The sequence below is a fragment of the Symphalangus syndactylus genome, chromosome 5, assembly GCF_028878055.3.
Source record: "Symphalangus syndactylus isolate Jambi chromosome 5, NHGRI_mSymSyn1-v2.1_pri, whole genome shotgun sequence".
NCBI lineage: Eukaryota > Metazoa > Chordata > Mammalia > Primates > Hylobatidae > Symphalangus > Symphalangus syndactylus.
The window spans coordinates 88,910,962-88,932,733 of record NC_072427.2 but is presented as its reverse complement, the minus strand read 5'-3'; the positions used below and the strand labels follow the sequence as shown (position 1 = coordinate 88,932,733).

The window sequence follows — 21,772 nt, the reverse complement described above, 5'->3', positions numbered from 1 at the left end:
TCGGGAGCGGCAATGGGTGCCTTGCTGGATCAGGAGCACAGCGGACAGCCTGCCAGATCCAGAGGGTTGGAAATCAGTGGCGGGTCTGTGATGGCGGCAAACAGCAGTGGTGGATGGCAGGTGAAAGCTCAGCTCCAGCCATAACAAACACTGACCAGAAGAGTGTGCAGTTCCAAGATTTAACAGAGTGAAAACAGATATCCCATACAAAGGGAGGGAACCCAAAGGGGGTTGCCATTGCTGGCTCCAATGCCTGGGTTTATATCTCCATCACTGTCCCTTCCCCTGTGCTCTCAGGTGATAGATGATTGGCTATTTCTTTACTTCTTGTTTTTGCCTAATTAGTATTTTAGTGAGCTCTCTTTACTACCTGATTGGTTGGATGTGAGCTAAGTTGCAAGCCCTGTGTTTAAAGGTGGATGTGGTCACCTTCTCAGCTAGGCTTAGGGATTCTTAGTCGGCCTAGGAAATCCAGCTAGTCCTGCCTCTCACTGACACCTAACACATACTACATGCTCAGTAGACATGAGCTATTATTGTATGACTGCTGAATTACACCCCAAAACAACCACCTATACTCCCCAGGGCCCTGCCATATCATATGCATATTAGAGGCAATGAAGCACCAAAATCTAAGGCCAGGGAGGGACTGGGGTGGGCAAAGGAAATGCCTAGGGCTTTAAAACTTAAGGAGGCATTGCAGCAACTGGGAGTGAGCTATGTGTGCTGTGTTTCCTGGGCAGGGCGCCTCACTGCCCTTCCGGGTCCTACCCTGGCTGAGGCTGTGCCTCTATCTGGTTATCAGTTGCCTGCAGCTCTTTCTGATTTTGTTCGTGAACAAGGGCCTTAGGGGAAGCCTCCCGCTGTTGGAAGCAGCAGCAGCATCACCCAGAGTGAAGTCTCTGTTCACATGAGTGCCAGCTCTGCTCACACCTACCCTGGGTTCCCAAGGCACTGTTCCTGCTTCAGTAAGCATCAGCCCCGTCTGCTCACAGCCCCTCAGGATGTGCTGTTGCCTGGGTTCTTGACTAGGAAGTAACAGGCCCAGAGGGGTTGAGTGTGTGTGTGTGTGTGTGTGTGTGTGTGTGTGTGTTGAGGTGAGGTCATCGCTAATTCCTGGGAGAATTTGTGTTCCCCTTGGATGAACGCCTTGGATGAAGAACCCCTTGGATGGGGTTGCCCAGCCCTAGGAGTGGATCCTGCAAAGCAAAATAGACTTCAGCACAGGGAGCAGGCTGGGGGGCTCCTCCCTGTCTTGTAGGTGCAACAGTATTGAATTTGATTCGAACCAGGTTTCCCCCGACCCCAGGACCTAAAGCTGGGGCAGGTTCTGGGCCTTGGGGTTGGTTGGGGGTGACCCTTCCTAATTGTTAGGTAACTAGAGCACCCTAATGGCGCTGGTTCCAGGTTCTTCTTCCTCAATGCAAGCCCACCAAAGGAAAAACCAATCAGAGAGAGGTGTTTTTCTCGCCTCGCTCTAAGCCCCACCCCAACCAATCACAAACATCCACGCAGCCCTCCTGAGCATAAAAGAAGCAAACCCCCCACCGCTCTCTCTCTCTCTCTCTCTCCTGCCCTGCCTAGCCTGCCGCCTCCAATAAAGATCTCTTGGCCGAGCCGGTGTGCCGTGGTCTTAAGTCTGAGCGTCACTCTTTCACTAATCATGGAAGTCTTTAGTGGGGGCTTGTAAGGGACTATGAGCTGAGCTAAGGAGAATGGAGGTAGGGTGCCAACTTTCATGCACGTCCGTGTGAAAAGACCACCAGACAGGCTTTGTGTGAGCAACATGGCTGTTTATTTCACCTGGGTGCAGGTGGGCTGAGTCCGAAAAGAGAGTCAGCAAAGGGTGGTGGATTATCATTACTTCTTATAGGTTTTGGGATAGGCAGTGGAGTTAGGAGCAATGTTTTGGGGGGCAGAGGGCGGATCTCTCAAAGTACCTTCTCAAGGGTAGGGAGAATTACAAAGAACCTTCTTAAGGGTGGGGGAGATTACAAAGTACATTGATCAGTTAGGGTGGGGCAGGAACAAATCACAATGGTGGAATGTCAGCAGTTAAGGCTATTTTTACTTCTTTTGTGGATCTTCAGTTACTTCAGGCCATCTGGATGTATACGTGTAAGTCACAGGGGATGCGACGGCTTGACTTGGGCTCAGGGGCCTGACACCAACCGCTCCCAAAGGGAAATGCCGTCTCCCAGTCACAGCCAGTGAGTCAGGAATGGGAGCTCCCAAAGGGAGGGCCACCCATGGGTCTGCTTGACGCAGCCCTCCCCAACCCCTTTCATCCGTTCCAGTAAAACTCTAGCCAAGGAAGACAAAGAGACCTGTGGAGACCAAAAGAGAACTTTTTTTTTGAGACGGAGTCTCGCTCTGTCGCCCAGGCTGGAGTGCAGTGGCGCAATCTCGGCTCACTGCAAGCTCCGCCTCCCGGGTTCCCGCCATTCTCCTGCCTCAGCCTCTCTGAGTAGCTGGGACTACAGGCGCCCGCCACCACGCCCGGCTAATTTTTTTTGTATTTTTTAGTAGAGACGGGGTTTCACCGTGGTCTCGATCTCCTGACCTCGTGATCCGCCCGCCTCGGCCTCCCAAAGTGCTGGGATTACAAGCGTGAGCCACCGCGCCCGGCCAAAAGAGAACTTTTAATTCGGGCCGACAGCAGGCTCATGCCCAAAATGGCTGCCAACCCCAACAAAGAAAGCAGCTTGCTTATATGTCGTTTGAGATGGGAAAAACAAGGTAGGATACAGGTTTCAGACAAAGACAGTAAATCACTTAACCCATGACAATTCTGAGGAAACTGGCGATTTAGTTATACTGACTAGTCATCATCCAAGCTGGACTAGAGTTGGAGGCTGGGGTCCGGAGGCGGGTGATAAGCTTTCGAGATAAGCTTGCATCTGCAACTCGTTACAATGCTGGGAGGGGTTGCTTAAAATTTTAGCCTATGTGCTACTTCTAAATAGCTTATACTAAATGTTAACTATTACCTATGTTATGTTTATTATTTTAAGCTTTATTATTACTATTTTATTTATTTTATTTTCCTTCCACACACCCGTTTCCACCCTGGAGAGACCAGATGAGCCAGACTCCAGGGAGGCCTAGAAGTGGGCAAGGGGAAACGGGAAAGGAGGAAGATGATATGGGTGCGTCTGGTTAGGGGTGGGAGTGCTGGACGGAGTTCGGGACAAGAGGGGCTCTGCAGCCATTGGCACACAATGCCTGGTAGTCCCTGCTGGTGCTGGGATCATCCCAGTGAGCCCTGGGAGGGAACTGAAGACCCCCAATTACCAATGCATCTGTTTTCAAAACCGACGGGGGCAAGGGCATGCCTAGGTTCAAGGATACGTGCAGGCTTGGATGACTCCGGGCCATTAGGGAGCCTCTGTTGCACCTTGATCCTCAGACGGGCCTGATGAGACGAGCTTCTGATTCAGCAGGCCTGGGTTCGGGCCCGAGAACCTGCGTCTCCCGCGAGTTCCCGGGAGGCAGCTGCTGCAGGAGCGGGGCCAGGAGCTAGGTTTCGTTTCTGCGCCCGGAGCCGCCCTCAGCACAGGGTCTGTGAGTTTCATTTCTTCGCGGCGCGGGGCGGGGCTGGGCGCGGAGTAAAAGCGGCGGAGCGAGAGCGGAGGCCGCACTTCTGCACTGCGCGGGGACCGGTGAGTGTCGCTTCTGGGGCCAGTGCCCAGTAACCGCGCTAGGAGCGCGGAGAAGGGCATTGGGAGAGCGGCGTTCGTGGCGGAGACTAGCGCTCCGGAGCACGGGCACGGCGGGGGCACCTTCTCGGCTGCTAGTAACTAACAATGATAATCATAGCAAGGGCGGTGATGGGCGGGCTCGGAGCACGCCTGATTCTGATTCCCACCAGGCTGCCCAGGCTCCTGATGACTCATCAGAAACATCCCCCTAACCCGCGGCCTTCCTGCAGGAGAGGTTGGGAAGGGGTGGGGGACGGGGCTCGGGGGAGGTCTCCGAGGGACTCTAGTAAGCGGGGAAGGGCGCCGGGAAACTTTCAGATCCACGGCTGCGCGGGCCACAAGCCCACCCGAACGCCGACCACCGCTTTCCGTCGACTTCTATTTCCTGCGAACGCGCGAAAGCAAACCCAAGTCAGAGTGCGGAGGTCGCCGGGGAGGGAAGGTTCAAGGAGTTCTCGCCGATCCTGCTGAATAAAGGGGGTTCCGAGCTGGGCCGAGATGGGGCATGCGCGGGAAGACCCCTGCCCGCTGTTCCCCGCCACCGCCCCAGTGGATGCCATGCCTGGGGCCTCCCCGGCGCGTGGGGCTGACGCACCCTCGGGGTCCATCGTAGTTGGCCGGGATCGTGGAGTGGGTGCGGTGGACGAAGGGAGGCAGGACAGTCCCGGAGGTGGCAGAAGGAGCCCGGGCACAGCTGAGACCTGCGCTCCCACCCCACCAACACTCACAGCGGGTGACTGCCGAGCTGGGCAATTGGGATGGCCCAAGTTATTTGGTCAAATTTTAAATCGCGTTTGTTATTGGGAAGTAGAGTCCAGTGATACTAACCACGCCTCTACCTCCACCCCCGGTGTCAGTCCTAAAGGGCTCCTAAAATGGCTGTGTCATCTTTCAGCCTTGGACCGCAGTTGCCGGCCAGGAATCCCAGTTTCGCGGTGGACACGCCTCCCACTGCCTCCCTCGCTCCCTTGCCGCCCACCTGCTCACCCAGCTCAGGGGCTTTGGTAGGTAGCAGTGCATTTGGTCTAAAGTGCAAGATGTTCTCTCTTTTATTCATAACAAATTTAAATGCCAGCGGGGTTTGAGGGGAAAAACGCTTTCAGAAGAAAAGGTGAATGTCAGTCCTGCAAGAGTTAGTTTTAAAACTAGACTGGATTGGCACATGTATACCTATGTAACAAACCTGCACGTTCTGCACATGTACCCCAGAACTTAAAAGTATATAAAAAAAGAAAAAACTAGACTGGATTATGTTTGGGAAGTGTAGACGCTTGCATCTTGGGCATTTCCTAGAACGTAGGCAGTAGGTGGTCCTTATTAGGGCTTTTGGGAGAGGAAGGGGGCTGAATCCTACCTCCCATCCCTGCTCCTCTATGGGGTCTGACCTGAGGAAGCTTCACCACAAGGAGAGAAACCCCCTGACAACCCTGGATGCCACCTTTACCCTCATTGCAGGAATTCTGTGGCCACACTGCTGGGAGATCGGTTCTGGGTCTGAAGGCTACAGGAAAACTCCCCTTCCCTGAAATCTGGAGTGGAGAACACCGCCATCCAGCCACCATTCCAAGGTACAGCAGAAATGAAGTGGGTCATTGGGTTCTTTTTTTTCTTTCTTTCTTTCTTTTGAGACAAGGTCTCACTCTGTCGCCCAGGCTGGAGTGCAGTGGCGCCATCTCAGCTCACTGCAACCCCCGCCTCCCGGATTCAGGCGATTCTGGTGCCTCAGTCTCCTGAGTAGCTGGGATTACAGGCACACATCACCACACCTAGCTAATTTGTATGTGTTTAGTAGAGACAGCATTTCACCATGTTGGCCAGGCTGGTTTCAAATTCCTGGCCTCAAGCAATCCACCCGCCTTGGCTTCCCAAAGTACTGGGATTACAGGCACGAGCCACTGCACCCAGTCAGGTTCATTTTAGTTGTTATGTTAACCGGGTTTCCTCCACCTGTGTGCTAACTTTCACTTTCCCAAAAGGTTTCAGGATGACCCAGTAGGCAATGAGTGATTCTCAAATTCAGGATTTATTGTGAGAGATTCACACACACAATTGAGCAGACATTCACAGTACAATGATTAAAGGGAGTGATTAGGGTAAGGACCCACAGTGGAGGCTCCGGAGGCCAGCCAACTGACAGCCACTCCAGGGAGTCCAGAAGTCCCTCTCTAGTGCTTGGTGGTGGAGGGAAATCTGTCCCCCCAGGGGCCTCGTCCTGGGCTGCCCAGCTGCCAAAGTCAGGAAGAAGCTTTCAGAAATCTCACTGCCAAGATTCCGAAAATGCTTCAGACGTTGCCAGTCCCTTGCTGCTTTTGCGATCCTCCACAAGTGTGCGTGCCACTGGGTCCTTATCCACTGGGATCTCTGGAGGCATTGGGCCACAGAAAGTGTTCCCTCATCCCCTTAGTCTACCACACACATGCTTACCACTTTGAAGAAAAACCCCTTTCCTGTGAGCGAAAGTGAGAAACACGTATGTTTATTGTTTCTAAAGAAAAAAGCTTACTATAGGCTTAATGCCACCCAATATGAGTGCCTCCATTTTGAGACATTAGGGTCACAAGTCATTATTATGTTTCATGGGCACAAACCTGCCCTGGGCAGGGACGGAAGGAAGCCCCTGCACAGGGGCAGTTGCTCAGGATGTGAGAAGAGCCTGGTGCATAACCCCATCCACGCCACCTAACACCTCAGGCTCTGACCAGTGGGGCTGTGCAGTAGCGAGTGGATGGAGGGCTGGAACCCTGCAGCCTCCTCTCCAAACACAGGGTGCAGCCAAGACATTTTAGGAGCAATTTGGGATGGAGAGCTAGGAGTCGCCACCTCTTGGCTCTTCCAAGGCCAGAACTGGTGCCTGCACTCAGTTCAGTTTGAAGACTGCAGCTGGATGCCGAGTTCCATGGAGGAGTAAGAAACCGGTTTGAACTCCCGAGATTGCCCTGCCCCTGAAATCCAAACTGATGTTCCGAATGATCAGGGAAAGGTACGAACGTTTATGGTTTACAGACAAAACCCATAAGGTTTAGCTTTCAGAGAATCTCATTTTATGGAGCAAATTAGGGAAGGGAATCTACTCACCAAGTCCTGTTTCAGCTGATCGAGTGGAACCCGTGGTCATGAGGTACAAGTCTTGGTCTCAATGATGCTCCTTATCTGGCTGCAAAAACGCCAACTGAGGCAACCATAGCCCAGAAGACTGGTACTCCTGAGAGGCAGATGAAGTGGTGGTGTTTGATATCGAGCCTGGGATGCCCTGGGCACATGAAGTCTTTCCAAAGGCATGGGACTTTTAGGGAATAAATTCCCAGATTGTCAGACTCCGTGAGTACTGTTTACAATGGGTTGCCTTTTATAACCATCCCACTCCTACCTGACAAAAGAGATGGGCGGATTACAAGGTCAGGAGATTGAGTCCATCCTGGCTAACACTGTGAGACCCCATCTCTACTAAAAAAATACAAAAAAACTAGTCAGGTCTGGTGGCGTGTGCCTGTAGTCCCAGCTACTTGGGAGGCTGAGGCAGGAGAATTGCTTGAATCCAGGAGGTGGAGGTTGCAGTGAGCCAAGATCATGCCACTGCACTCCAGCCTGGTGACAAAGCGAGACTGTCTCAAAAAAAAAAAAAAGGAATACATCCCTTTCTTCCCTTCCAAATCAAGCAAGGGTGCCTGCCCTGGAAGTGTGTAAACCTGGGGAAGGGAGACAGAAAAGGATAGTTTTAAGTATTGGTGTCGGGGACGTGTTCTTTAGCCAAGGCAGCATGAACTCATGGCAGCGCTTCCCAACCTTCCTGACAGGGGCGTTTCTGTGAACTCCAGTGTGACAGGAGAAAGGGCGTTGGCTCAGGTGTGCAGCTAGATATGTTACAGAGCAGGGTGACAGGCAGGGGTGATGAGTTTTGTTTTAACAACTTATCCCTTCAACCCTCATGGTACTGACAAAGATCACGTGGCTCTCGGGGGAGATTCCTGCAAGGAGAGCATCCTTACATATTATTGATCCAGGCAGCAGATTTGCAGCAAAGCTCTGTGCTTTATCCATCTATTAAAATAGTTAAAATAGTCAAAACATAGGAAAAGGATTCTGGGAAATTGGAATCGGCTTCAGAGCACACCCCTCCTGCACTTGCACGGTTCTCAGCCTTGGGAATGGGACTGGGTGGGTGGGTACTCTCGGGTGCTCCGCGGGTTTGGGTCTTACTTGTACACTTTGCTTGATTTCAAGGAGGTGCAGGAGAACAACTCTGTGATACCATTTAACTTGTTGACGTTACTTTTATTTGAAGGAACGTATATTGGAGGTAAGTTGGTGCGTGCTATTTTCTATAACATTTATTTTGAGTCATAGGAGAAAGATTTTCAGTTACTTTTATCCAAGATTATTAGACACTGTAAAATTTCATATTTAGGCACTTGTCCTACAACATTTAAAAAATGAATTTCAAATACATACATGTGTATTTGTAAGGCAGACAAGTATAAGGCAGTCAGTTACACGCTTTCAAGAGTAAAATGAATGACGTTTCATTTCCCCCATTTGTGGGAATAAAAGAATGAAAATATGAAATTGATGATCAAAAGAAAGAGCATAAAAGATTAAAAGATTTAGAGCTCACACGGTTTTTTTTTTTTTTTTTTTTTTTTTTGAGACGGAGTCTTGTTCTGTCACCCAGGCTGGAGTGCAGTGTTTTAAACTAAAGGTTTGGGTATCAAATTACCATAATATTTGGATTCTCTTGGCTACATTGGAAACAGTTCTATAACAATTTTATTTTTAAATGTAAAATTTTTGTTTGTTGTTTTTAAGACGGGGTCTCGCTCTGTCGCCCAGGCTGGAGTGCAGTGATGCGATCTCGGCTCACTGCAACCTTCACCTCCCAGGTTCAAGTGATTCTCCTGCCTCACCTCCCAATTAGCTGGGACTACAGACACGCACCACCACTTCCAGCTAATTTTTGTATTTTTAGTAGAGATGGGGTTTCACTATGTTGGCCAAGCTTGCTTCGAACTCCTGACCTCAGGTGATCCACTTGCCTTGGTCTCCCAAAGTGCTAGGATACAGGCATGAGCTACCGCGCCCAGCCTTTAAATGTAAACTTTTTAATTGTATTACAACTGCATCAGAAGTTGTATCCTTTGCAACTATTCAAATTTATGCTGAAAACATTTTTCAAGTTCCACCTAAAATTATGACAGGAGATAGTTTTAGAAAAATCTTTTGGGGAACAGAGGCATATTCTATCTTTTTCTGAGACAGAGTCTTGCTCTGTCGCCCAGACTGGGGTGCAGTGGCGTGATCTCAGCTAACTGCATCCTCTGCCTGCCGGGTTCAAGCAATTCTTTGCCTCAGTCTCCTGAGTAGTTGGGATTACAGGTGCCCACCACCATGCCTGGCTAATATTTTTGTATTTTTAGTAGAGACGAGTTTTACCATGTTGGCCATCTTGGCCAGGTGGTATTGAACTCCTGACCTCATGATCCACCTGCCTCGGCCTCCCAAAGTGCTGAGATTACAGGCGTGAGCCCTGGGGCCCGGCCTAGAGGGATATTCTTGAAGCGCCTTGAGCAGGGAGGCAGCGTTTGTCTTCATCTGCCCTTGGCTTCTTTAGGTCCCTCTGTTTCTCTTTCCGTGAATAAAGAGCCAGTGAGCACACACTGTGTCCCAGGCACTCTTCTACGCTCTGGGGACATCACCATGAAAAACTAGTCAGAGTCCCCACCTCCAGGGGCCTTCCCTTCTGGTGGTGGGTTTGGTTCCATGGTTGAATGCACACAGCTGCTTATCTGTTCAATAGGCATCTGCTTTGTTTTAAGCTTACTTTGCAAAGAAGGAAGATGGTTCTTTCCGAAGTGGACATCGCAAAAGCTGATCCAGCTGCTGCATCCCACCCTCTATTACTGAATGGAGATGATAATGTGGCCCAGAAAAATCCGCGCTTGGTAAGTTGCTCTCTGAAAGTCACTATCCATGTGACATGAGCCATGCCCATTTGAGGCCACCCTTTTCTACAGTGGTACCACTGCTGCCCAGAGATGCCTGCTCTCTCGCCTCTCCTGTGCCAGGACTCAGATCCTGACCCTCTACTTGCCAGCTTACAATCATATGTAGACTCGTTGCCTTAGCTCACCATGGGTGGAGGTGCTGCTGGGGTTGGGGACACTGGCTGAGCTGTTGATGGGTTCAGCTCATCTATGCTAGAAGGAATTGGCCCAGGCCCTGGGTTCAAGGAGTGCTAGGTTTGTTTTTCCTGCTCACATCATGATTCAGTCTCAAGCTACAAACCCTGGGGCATCATTAAGATATTATCTCTGTAGGGAAGCCATGTGGTGCATTTTTTGCCCAGAATCAAGACATATTTTTGGTGAGAACCAATCATGACCCCTGGAATCAGTCCAACCTGAGTTGGTCCCGACGCTGACACCCTCAGCTGTGTGATCGTGGGTAGTTATTCCACCTGTTATAAGCCTGGTTTTCCATATCTAAAATGAGAATAATGGTCTTTGCTTTATATGGCTGAGAGGAGTAAGTGCAGGGAGTGTCCCGGTACTCAGAGTGCTCAGTTTCTTATTACCATGGATCACTGGTCTGTTTCAGGCTGGCTCTGTTTTCCTAGGCAATTTTAAACAATTTTTCAAACAATATTTAAAAAACATTGAAGCATTTAGAAAAATACAGGGAACCACCACCTTTCCACCACCCTGATGCCACTGTTTACGTTTTTCTGCATTTCCCTCCCTGGTGCATCTCTCGTCTGGCTGTAAGAGATGTAATTATGTCAGGGTGTCAGGGTGTGGAGCCAGGGGAACTCTCACCCACTCATACTTGCCTGCTTTGGAAGCAGCTTGGCCTTTTCCAGTCAAGGAGAACAGAGTGTGTCTTGTGATCTGGCAGTTCCACTTCTGGGGATAGACTGTGGTTCTCAAAGTGTGGCCCCCAGCCCAGCCCATTAGCATCACCTGGGAAGTTGATTGAAATGCAAATGAGCAGCCCCTCCTCCCACTCTTAGACCTGGTGAATTGGACACTCTGGGGCAGGGCCCACCCCCTGTGCTTTACCAGGCTCTCCAGGTGATTCTGCTGCGTGCCGGACCTTAAGGACCATGTGTAAACTCTTGCACATCCCCCTGGGAGCCATATGCATAGCAGCACTGTTTATAACAGCAAAACCCAGAGCCTGTCTACGTGCCTGTCATGGTGGAATGGATACTGGGAGTGTGGTACATTCAAGTAGCAGAATTCTATACAGTAGTAAAAAGGAATGAACTGGAGTTCCAGGTATCAAAATGACTGCATCAAATGAACAATGTTGAACCAAAGAATCAAGTTACAGGAAATATACAAAATGATTCCCCTTATATAAAATTCCCAAACAGGCAGCAATAGGCAATATACCATTGTGGGAAAAACATACAGGTGGCAAAACTATAAAGAAAGGCAAGGATGTGATGATTGCAAGCCTCAGGATAGAGGGACCCTCTGGAGGTGAAGGAGTTGACCCAGGGAGGTGTGTGCAATGTCCTAAGTACTGGGAGTGTTTGTGTTCTTAACCCAAGTGGTTGGTACATGCATATTTGCTTTATTATGTTTGACACACTTTTGTAAATAGATAGTATAAATAAATGAAAACAAAACAAAAAGTTATAAGGTGAACTAAGACCGAGGCTACCAATTGTATTCATGCATTTGGCAAGGCTGTGGTTCTTTCTCAGTCAGGGCCCATTTTGCTCCCTGGAACTTGTGGCCAGGTCTAGAGACATCTTGGTTGTCACAATTCAGGGTGAATAGTGAATAGAGGCCAGGTATTTGGCTAAACCTCCTACAATGTGTAGGGTAGCCCCTGCAACAAAGAATCATCTAACCCCAAATATGAATAGCTTATTGTCCTGATATAAAGAAGTTATTCTAGTAAAAACGTTTGTCTATGATGAAGCATGCACAAAAATAGTCATTAGAAAGAGGTAAAAGATAAAATGATTTTCTTATATTTTCTTCCTGAACCCCAATCAGCCCACATTTGGAAAATTGCACCCAGCTGCTGGTAGGTGGGCAGGACCGAGTGTGAAGTCTGCTGCTTTCTCTGTTTTTATGCAAGTACTTCACAGTTTTGATTACTTTAGTTTTATAGTAATTACGGAAATTAGGTAATGCTAGTCCTCTGACTTTGTTCTTCTTTTTCAAACTCATTTTGACTAAGAATATTTAGATCATTTCTATTTAATGTGACTGGTAAGATAATTAGGTTTGAGAATATCATCTTGCTATTTGTTTTCTATTTGTCCCATCTGTTCTCCATTCCCCTTTTCGTCTTTTTCTGCCTTCTTTTGGATTATTTTTTACGATTCCATCATGTCTCCTTTGTTGTCTTATTAAGTATAACTCTTGGTGTTTATAGTATATATCTTTAACTTAATAAGTCAACCTTCAAGTGATAGTCTGTCACTTCATGTATAGTGCAAGAACCTTAGAACAGTGTACTTCCATCTCTCTGCTCTGAGCCTTCATACTATTTCTATCATGCATCTTTTACATACATCCTAAACCCCACAATAAATTGTTATTATTGATGTTCAAACATTCAATTATCTTTTAAATAAAGATAGCAAAGGAAAGGAAAAAGTGTAGTAGTTACCCCTTCTAGTATAGACTCCTTTGTATAGATCCAGATTTCCGTTCAGTATCGTTTTCCTTCTACCTGAAGAACTTCTTTAACATTTCCTGTAGTGCAGGTCTGCTGGTAATGAATTAGTTAAGCTTTTGAATGGCTAAAAAGGTCTTTGTTTTGCCTTCATTTTTAAAAGATATTTTTGCTGGGTATGGAATTCTAGGTTGACAGTGTTTTTCAGTACTTTAAAAATACTGCTTCACTGTCTTCTCACTTATTACTGCTTCTGATAAGATTGACAGCAGATTTCTCATTTGTGTTCCTCTGCTCACACTATATCATTTTCTGGCTGCTCCTAACATTTTCTCTTTATTACTGGTTTTGAGCAATTTGACTCTCTTATGGCTTGATGATGTTTATGTTTGCTGTGCTTAATGTTTGTTGAGTTTCTGGGATCTTTCGGTTTATGGTTTTCATTAAGTTTGAGGGAATTGTATGTATTATTTCTTCAAATATTTTTTTCTGTCTCTCTTCCACTCTCTTGTGGGGATTCCAGTAACCTGTGTATTAGACTTATTGAAGTTGGCCATCTTTAATGGAGTGTATTGGTTCGTTCTCACACTGCTATAAAGAACTGCCTGAAACTGGGTAATTTATAAAGAAAAGAGGTTTAATTGACTCACAGTCCGCATGGCTGGGGAGACCTCAGGAAACTTACAATCATGGAGGAAGGCACCTCTTCACAAGGTGGCAAGAGAGAGAATGACTCAAGGAGGAACTTGCCAAACACTTATAAAACCATCAGACCTCATGAAAACTCACTGTCATGAGAACAGCATGGGGGAAACCTCCCCCACAATCCAATTACCTCCACCTGGTCTCTCCCTTGACACGTAGGGATTATGGGGATTACAATTCGAGATGAGATTTGGGTAGGGACACAGAACCAAACCATATCATGGGCATGATCTGCAGGCCATGAAGAAGTCTTCATTTTTGCTTCCTCCAGGTGGCTGAGAACAACCTGTGCAGCCAGTACGAGGAGAAGGTGCGCCCCTGCATCGACCTCATTGACTCCCTGCGGGCTCTGGGTGTGGAGCAGGACCTGGCCCTGCCAGCCATCGCCGTCATTGGGGACCAGAGCTCGGGCAAGAGCTCCGTGTTGGAGGCACTGTCGGGAGTTGCCCTACCCAGAGGCAGCGGTAAGAACTTACATTCTATATTGGTCTGCTCAGGCTGCCATAACAAAATACCACAGATGGGGTGGCTTACACAACAAAAGTTTATTTTCTCACAATTCTAGAGACTGAATGTCCAACATCAGGGTTTAGCTTCTCCTGAGGCCTTTCTCCATGGCTTGCAGATGGCCACCTCCTCACCGCTCCCCCATGCGGCCTTCCTTCTGCACACAAGCATCTCTGTTGTCTCTTCCTCTTCTTCATAAGGGCATCAGTCATACTGGATTGGGGCCCACCCTAATGACCTCATTTAACCTTAATTACCTCTTTAAAGGCCTTATCTTCAAATACAGTCCCATTAGGGGTTAGGGCTTCAACATAGGAATTTGGAGGGAACACCATTTCATAATGCTATCTCATTGCACATTTTTTTCACGTAAGTCATACGTAATTTACAGTTTGAGGAGGATCTGAATAAACGCATTTGGGTCCCCCAGTTCAGAACTATATCAGTGAGGGCTCAAAGAGTTCAGGCCTGGGATGGGTCTTGCAATACAGGTCAGGCATGGTAGGTAGAAGATGGAAGGAGTTTACAGTGGGAGGACAGTTGTAAGGTGGCCTGGTAGCAGCAGAATGCTTTCCTAATGGGGGTAGAGTGTGTATGTTGGGGAGATAATGGAAGATGTTTAGATGAGTTTCGGGGGTTTCCCAATGTGGTCTGCCACCTGAGCTAATGGCAGAACACTGGGATGAGGCAGGAAGCCGAAAGTGGTGGCTTTCAAGCGTTAGTAAGCAAAAACTCACCTGGGTTACATATTCAGAATGCGTGTTCTTGAAGTCACCCAGACACAGTGCAATGTCCCCGCATATCAGAGGGTAAGACCAGAAAGTTTCCAGTTTTAAATGTCTCCCCATATGATTGTACAAAAGTTTGAGAACCATGGGCCTGAGGTGCTGTATAGGCCTTTTAAGAGCAAAGTGGAGCACTGATGTGGGCGTGGCCTCCTAGGGATCGTGACCAGATGCCCGCTGGTGCTGAAACTGAAGAAACTTGTGAACGAAGATAAGTGGAGAGGCAAGGTCAGTTACCAGGACTACGAGATTGAGATTTCGGATGCTTCAGAGGTAGAAAAGGAAATTAATAAAGGTGAGTACCCTCTGTTTGGATGCCTGGTCAAGCCTTCTGACATGCATGGGGTCTGTTTGTAACTGTTCATACTCCCACCTCCCTGGGCCTGTGCTGTTAGGACCCCTTTCTCCTGCACATCAGGCCCCAGTTCCTTCTACTTCTTTTACCTCATTATGACCAGCACGCTTGGATATCAGCATCTGATAGCAATAATTTATTTCTGGCCAGGCACAGTGGCTTGTGCCTGTAATCCCAGCTCTTTGGGAGGCTGACACGGGGGGATTGCTTGAGCCTAGGAGTTCAAGACCAGCCAGGGCAACATAGTGAGACCCCATCTCTTAAAAAAAAATTAAAATAGCTGGGCAGGGTGGCATGCACCTGTGGTCCCAGCTATTCAGGAGGCTGAGGTGGGAGAGTTGCTTGAGCCTGGGAAGTCAAGGCTGCAGTGAGCCATGATCTTGCCACGGCACTCTAGCCTGACAACAGAGTGAGACCCTGTCTCAAAAACACATGTATTGCTTATTATGTAAGTATCTAGAATAATGTGAATTTTAAAATGTCCCCAAATATGGACGATCTGTCCCTTATTCAAGGGCTTCCCTACTTAGATCTGGTGGGAAGAGGAGCCAGATATGGGGGTGAGGGAGCTCCTCCCCCTGTTCCTTTGTACAGGGAACTCCATGTTGTGGACAGGATCGTCACTGAACCCCACTCAGAACCAGCACCCTTTTCTAGGGAAGGGGAGGGGCTGTGTTTGCATAAACCCAGCTTAGGCTAATTCATGGCAGGCCTCCATAAATGCAAACCACAAGGATCAATTTGAAGTGTCTGCAAGGGGAAATGACACCAGCAGTATAGACAGGGCAGAGTAGCTGACAAAGAACAGCCTCTGTGAAATGCATGGATAACATCTTCCCATCGACCTTCATGTTTTTCTAGCATGTCACATGATTAAGTTTCATTCACACTGGGAAGGTACTGAAGAGACATGAACTGATGCCCAGCAGTAGGAAGGGATGGGTTTAGCATTTGTAAAGATGGAGGATTAATCACATTTGTTGACTGTTTATAGAAAGATAAATAATGTTATTGACAAACCATGATTTTGAATTAGTTGGGATTAGGTTGGCTGCCTGCAGCAGAAAACTCAAAATAACTGTGTGCCTTAGCCCTTGCTATATAACAAACCCATCTTAAAACTAATGGCTTAACCACTTTTATTTCTCGTGATTTGATGGACCAGCTGGGCAGTTCTTCTCTGGGCTAGCTGGGCTGGGGCTGATGGTCCAGGATGGCCCTTGGCTGGAGTGACCAGGCCTTTGGTCTGTGTGGTCTCTCACCCTCTAGAAGGCTAAGCTGGACTTCTTAATTTGGGTGGAGGGGTTCCCAGCAGCAAGAGAGGGCAAGACCCGACATCTAACGCCTTTCAGTCTCTCCTGGCGTCGCATTGTGTAACATCCCCTTAGCCAGAGAAAGTCACATGGCCAAGCCCAATTTCAAGGGACCAATTCTCTCTCTCCATGGAAGTGACAAAGGCACCCTGTAAAGTAGCGTGCATACAGGGATGGAAGGGAATGTGGATGCCATTGTGCCAGCAAGTTGCTAACACAGTAGTCTAAACAATGTAGAAGCTTTCTGTCCCTCTCATATAAGTCTGAAGGGGGGCAGACCAGGGCTGATTGGGGATTCCATTGTCAGGAACCAAGACTTATTCTTATCCCATTTCTTCATTGGTTGTGGCCTCCGTTTCCAAGGCCCCCCCGTGACTTAGTCAGCAAGTCCACTTTGAAGCCAGCTGGACCATGGCAAGGGGCATATCTCTTCGTTTGTAAGCACACTTTCTGGAAGTTTCACATAACATTTTCACATGGCCCATTGGCCAGAACCCGATCTCATGACCACATGGCAGGTACATGGATATTGGGGGAACAATTAGTGGACCATAACCACTGTTATTTCCTAAGTTCTAAATTGATATCAAACATCCCAAAAAGGCATTCTAGACATAGAAAAGAGTAAAGTGGTGTTAGCCAACAATTTGGTGAAACAAATTCACATCCTAAAATTCATTAAGGAGGAAGGAGCAAAATAAAATCTCTTAATGGGATGTTAACAGCCAGTGCTTATCTTTGCTAAAATAAGCACATTTCCCCATATAATTTTCCAGTTTATATTTTAGGCATTTCCATATATTTTTATTTGTTTTTATTTTGCTTGGTTGCTAATTTCCTACTGACATCAATGAGAAGGATTTAGGAATGCTACCAGGAAGAACTTCTTGCCTCCGCCCAGCTTTGGACTGGTCTAAGTGGGTGTCACTCATGGTGATGTTCTCACAAGTCCTCTCTACACAAAGTGCTGGCCAACAGCAGGGAAAGTACTGAGGTATCCTTTGAGATCTCTTTCGTCCCAATCACAGAAAATTGAATCTGTTCCAAATTGCTTTTATCCATGACTTGCAGAGAGGAGAAGATGCTTTCAGAGTATTCACCGTCATGAAATCCTTTCATCCTAAGCTCTGTTTGGGTTTCACTTTTCCTGCCTCTTCTCTAGCCCAGAATACCATTGCCGGGGAAGGAATGGGAATCAGTCATGAGCTAATCACCCTGGAGATCAGCTCCCAAGATGTCCCGGATCTGACTCTAATAGACCTCCCTGGGATAACCAGAGTGGCTGTGGGCAATCAGCCTGCTGACATTGGGTATAAGGTCAGACTTCAGACCCATTCTGACCTTGGCTTTGGCATGGGGATGGGGGTGTGGGAGGGGCGGGAGGAGAAAGAGGGTACTGTATTAGAGTAACAGTGAGTCCAGAGCTGAGTTTTGGAGTTAGTATTTGGAGGTGTGAGTGGGGAATTTAGAGATCCCGTTGATCACAGTTTCTTCTGTCAAGTTGAATGGAAGCTTCTTTGGAGAAAGTGAGGCCAGTGGGCACAGTTGGAAATGTGTTCAATGTATTTGTTTTATGTTTTATGCAATGACTCGTTTTTGGTTATATACACTTTGCAGCATATCTAAAGTGCTGTGTGTTAGGAAAGGGTCTTATGTGGGAAGAGAGCATTAAAAATAAGTATAATGGGCCACACACAGTGGCTCACTCCTATAATCCCAGCACTTTGGGAGGCTGAGGCAGGAGGATTCCTTGAGCCCAAGAGTTTGACAGAAACCTGAGCAACGTAGTGAGACCCCCTTCTCTATAAAAGAAAGGTTAAAAAATTAGCCAGGTATGGTGCCGTGCACCTGTCAGCTACTGGGAGGATTGCTTGAACCAGGGAGGCTGCGATGAGCCATGACTGTGCCACTGCACTCCAGCCTGGGCAACAGAGCAAGAACCTGTCTCAAAACAAAAAAGAAAACAAAACAAGCAAGAAAGAAATAGGTATAATGATATTTTAGTATCAGTGAATCTCACTTTACACATTAAAGATTTAGGGGTGAAGTGGGGTTTTTTGGCCGCCATTTTTCACTGTGACCATCAGATCTGAGGTCTTAGGGGTTAATTATCTGAAACCTCATGGTTTTCCCTGAGCCTATAGCTCTGTTTCTGCCACAGATCATTTATTTTCTCATAATTCCAGCTTGGTAGGTACCTCCAGGGTTGCGTTTGTGGGTTCATTTCTCCAAAGTTACTTCTTTTGGGGGAAATACCCCTGGGACTCTTAGGGCCTGAAGCAAGTGCAAGGTCAGGACCTGTCTCACCTCTCACTTGCCTTTGCCATACTCACGAGTCACCTCTCATTTCCTTACAGATCAAGACACTCATCAAGAAGTACATCCAGAGGCAGGAGACGATCAGCCTGGTGGTGGTCCCCAGTAATGTGGACATCGCCACCACAGAGGCTCTGAGCATGGCCCAGGAGGTGGACCCCGAGGGAGACAGGACCATCGGTGAGAATGGGGGAGCCCGCTGCGCTTGGTGAGAATGGGGGAGCCCACTGTGCTCGCTGAGAATGGGGGAGCCCCCTGCGCTTGCTGAGAATGGGGGAGCCCGCCTGCACTCGCTGAGAATGGGGGAGCCCGCCTGCACTCGCTGAGAATGGGGGAGCCCGCCTGCGCTCGCTGAGAATGGGGGAGCCCCCCTGCGCTTGCTGAGAATGGGGGAGCCCGCCTGCACTCGCTGAGAATGGGGGAGCCCGCCTGCGCTCAGTGAGAATGCGGGAGCCCGCCTGCGCTCGGTGAGAGTGGGGGAGCCCACCTGCGCTCGGTGAGAATGGGGGAGCCCACCTGCGCTCGCTGAGAATGGGGGAGCCCGCCTGTGCTCTGTGAGAATGGGGGAGCCCGCTGCGCTCGCTGAGAATGGGGGAGCCCGCCTGCGCTCGGTGAGAGTGGGGGAGCCCACCTGCGCTCGGTGAGAATGGGGGAGCCCACCTGCGCTCGCTGAGAATGGGGGAGCCTGCCTGTGCTCTGTGAGAATGGGGGAGCCCGCTGCGCTCGCTGAGAATGGGGGAGCCCGCCTGCGCTCGGTGAGAATGGGGGGGCCCGCCTGCGCTCGGTGAGAATGGGGGAGCCCGCCTGCGCTCGGTGAGAATGGGGGAGCCCGCCTGCGCTCGGTGAGAATGGGGGAGCCCGCCTGCGCTCGGTGAGAATGGGGGGGCCCGCCTGCGCTCGGTGAGAATGGGGGAGCCCGCCTGCGCTCCGTGAGAATGGGGGAGCCCGCCTGCGCTCGGTGAGAATGGGGGAGCCCGCCTGCGCTCGGTGAGAATGGGGGAGCCCGCTGCGCTCGGTGAGAATGGGGGAGCCCGCTGCGCTCGCTGAGAATGGGGGAGCCCGCCTGCGCTCGGTGAGAATGGGGGGGCCCGCCTGCGCTCGGTGAGAATGGGGGAGCCCGCCTGCGCTCGGTGAGAATGGGGGAGCCCGCCTGCGCTCGGTGAGAATGGGGGAGCCCGCCTGCGCTCGGTGAGAATGGGGGAGCCCGCCTGCGCTCGGTGAGAATGGGGGAGCCCGCCTGTGCTCGGTGAGAATGGGGGAGCCTGCCTGCGCTCGGTGGTCTGCCAGTGGGCAAGGGTCCCTCCAGTCTCCATGGGCTTTGCGCAGTGGGGACCTGCCTCCACTGAGACCTGCTAAAGGAGCAGGTTTGGTGCCCAAGGCCAAGTGAAATTAGCTGCTTTTGACTCTCACTGGCTGGGTTGCCTTGTAACCCTTATCTACTTGCTCAGAAAGGCACAGCGGGCTCGGAAGCAGGGCAAACTCAGGAGGCACATGGTACTCATTAAGAATGCCTTTGAGATGGGATGTCCATAACTCAAGGGATAAACAAAACGTGGCATGTTCTACAGTGGGCCTGGGTGAAGGAGCTTGGGGAGAGCCACACGCTGTTCTGGGAGGCATCCCTGCCTTCCTGTGGCTTGTGGTGGAGTTCTTTTCTGGAGCGGGGCTCCACTGGCCCCATGGTTCTGCAGGGGCCATGGCCTGTCCTCAAGCAAGGATGGGAGGAAACCCGGGGAGGCCAGGGGCGTGAGTGTTGTTCGTTCACCTTGCCTCGTGACTGGGCACGTTCTCTCCCCAAATACATCTGGCTCGCAGGAATCTTGACGAAGCCTGACCTGGTGGACAAAGGAACTGAAGACAAGATTGTGGATGTGGTGCGGAACCTCGTGTTCCACCTGAAGAAGGGCTACATGATCGTCAAGTGCCGGGGCCAGCAGGAGATCCAGGACCAGCTAAGCCTGTCCGAAGCCCTGCAGAGAGAGAAGATCTTCTTTGAGGACCACCCATATTTCAGGTGCGCTCGCATGGGTTTCATCATGGATCAGTTCAAGCCCAGGATGTCAGGCCTTCCTGGGGATAGTGGCGGCCATCCCACAGATGTGTGGAGTGTGTGTGTGTGTGTGTGTGTGTGTGTGTATGTGTGTGTGTGTGTGTGTGAGACTATGCTTGTTCCTCAACAAGGACTATGGAATTCAGCTAGAAGAGTAGAAAGGGGATTACAAAATACTGCAAGAAAAAAAAAACTAAAAACCAATCAAAATAGGGAGAGAACAATGTACAATAATTTATATAGCATGGTGCTGGAACCATATTTTATAAAAACATAAATAGAAGAGAATAGAAAAAAAGTAGAAAGCCCAGAAATAGACCCAGATATATATATTTGACACATGATAAATGCAGCATTTCGAATCCAATAGTGGATCAGCTTGAGTATCTATTAATGGTGTTGGGATAATTAATATTTGGGAAAAAATTAAAATACTGTCCTTACTTACCTCATTATACCAAAAGAGTTAAAGTTTAAAGTTAAATATTAAAAGGAAGCAATAAGCATCCCAGAAGAAAGGTAGGTGAATAGTTTATAAGAACCTTCTATCCCTCCTACCAAAAGTGACATTTTTTAAAAGGAAAAGACTGATAAATTGGTAAGATTTAAAATGATGAGACTATGTAGAGTTGTAAACATTCTTGCATTCAGTTCTCCCAGAAGCCTACAGAGAGCCATTACTCAGAATTCCAGGAATATCAAATGGAAATTTACATGCTGTTCTGCACATTCACAATTGCCAGAAGATGAGATGACTGAGTGTCCATTGATGGACTGATGCAGAAAGCAATGTGGTCTGTACAAAAACATGGAATACTTTCAGCCTTAGAAAGGAAGGACATTCTGACACATGCTACAACATGGATGAAGCTTGGGAACATTCTACTAAGTGAAAGAACCCAGTCATAAGAGGATGGATACTGTCTGATTCCACTTAGCTGAGGTCCCTGGAGTAGTCAGATTCATAGAGACAGAAAGAATGATGGGTGCCAGGGGCTGGGAGAGAGAGAATGGGGAGGTAGTGTTTAATGGGGCCACTGTTTCAGTTTGGGAATATGAAAAGTTCTGAAGACAGACAGTGGCTGCATAATAGTGTGAATGTACTTAATGCCACTCAAGTGTACTCTTGAAGATGGTTAAATGGTCAATTTTATGTTATATGTATTTTACCACAATTTAGAAAAATAGAGAAACTGAAGCTTAGGTATGAGTATACTCTCACAAAAAGGCACAGAAACTCATGCTTCACTGCTGCCTTTATCCTAAAATGTCCTATAAAATGTGGGAAACCCTGTAATAACTCACTCTGTGAGCACAAATTTGGATCAAGTGAGAAGATGCTTGACTTCCTTCCTCCAGGCAGCCCATGGTTTAAGTTTTTATCTCGGACAAGATATCTTGTGCCTCTT

At 48.6% G+C, this 21,772-nt stretch overlaps 1 protein-coding gene and 1 long non-coding RNA gene across 12 annotated transcripts in view; one reads left to right on the top strand and one right to left on the bottom strand.

Moving 5' to 3' along the window:
• Window positions 1–1,772: 1,772 nt before the first annotated feature.
• LOC134736645 (uncharacterized) lies at window positions 1,773–3,597 on the bottom strand. The gene is made up of 2 exons (XR_010120768.1): window positions 3,295–3,597; window positions 1,773–2,327 (listed from the first exon to the last, which is right to left on the bottom strand). It is a non-coding gene; the product is annotated as an uncharacterized lncRNA (long non-coding RNA).
• Window positions 3,555–21,772, top strand: part of MX1 (MX dynamin like GTPase 1) — a 36,795-nt gene continuing 18,577 nt past the window's right edge. Inside the window, exons 1-10 of one of the 11 annotated variants that reach the window (XM_063639254.1) lie at window positions 3,555–3,662; window positions 4,597–4,705; window positions 5,157–5,269; window positions 7,923–7,998; window positions 9,512–9,637; window positions 13,309–13,501; window positions 14,487–14,624; window positions 17,160–17,314; window positions 18,355–18,493; window positions 20,129–20,327. In XM_063639254.1, coding sequence (XP_063495324.1) covers window positions 9,533–9,637; window positions 13,309–13,501; window positions 14,487–14,624; window positions 17,160–17,314; window positions 18,355–18,493; window positions 20,129–20,327 — 929 coding nt within the window. In that variant the 5' untranslated portion in view covers window positions 3,555–3,662; window positions 4,597–4,705; window positions 5,157–5,269; window positions 7,923–7,998; window positions 9,512–9,532. Of the gene's footprint in view, window positions 3,797–3,954; window positions 4,144–4,596; window positions 4,706–5,156; window positions 5,270–7,922; window positions 7,999–9,492; window positions 9,638–13,308; window positions 13,502–14,486; window positions 14,625–17,159; window positions 17,315–18,354; window positions 18,494–20,128; window positions 20,328–21,772 lie in introns of those variants that run through there. The other 10 variants (XM_055279742.2, XM_055279749.2, XM_055279743.2 and 7 more) reach the window with 10 other exon arrangements.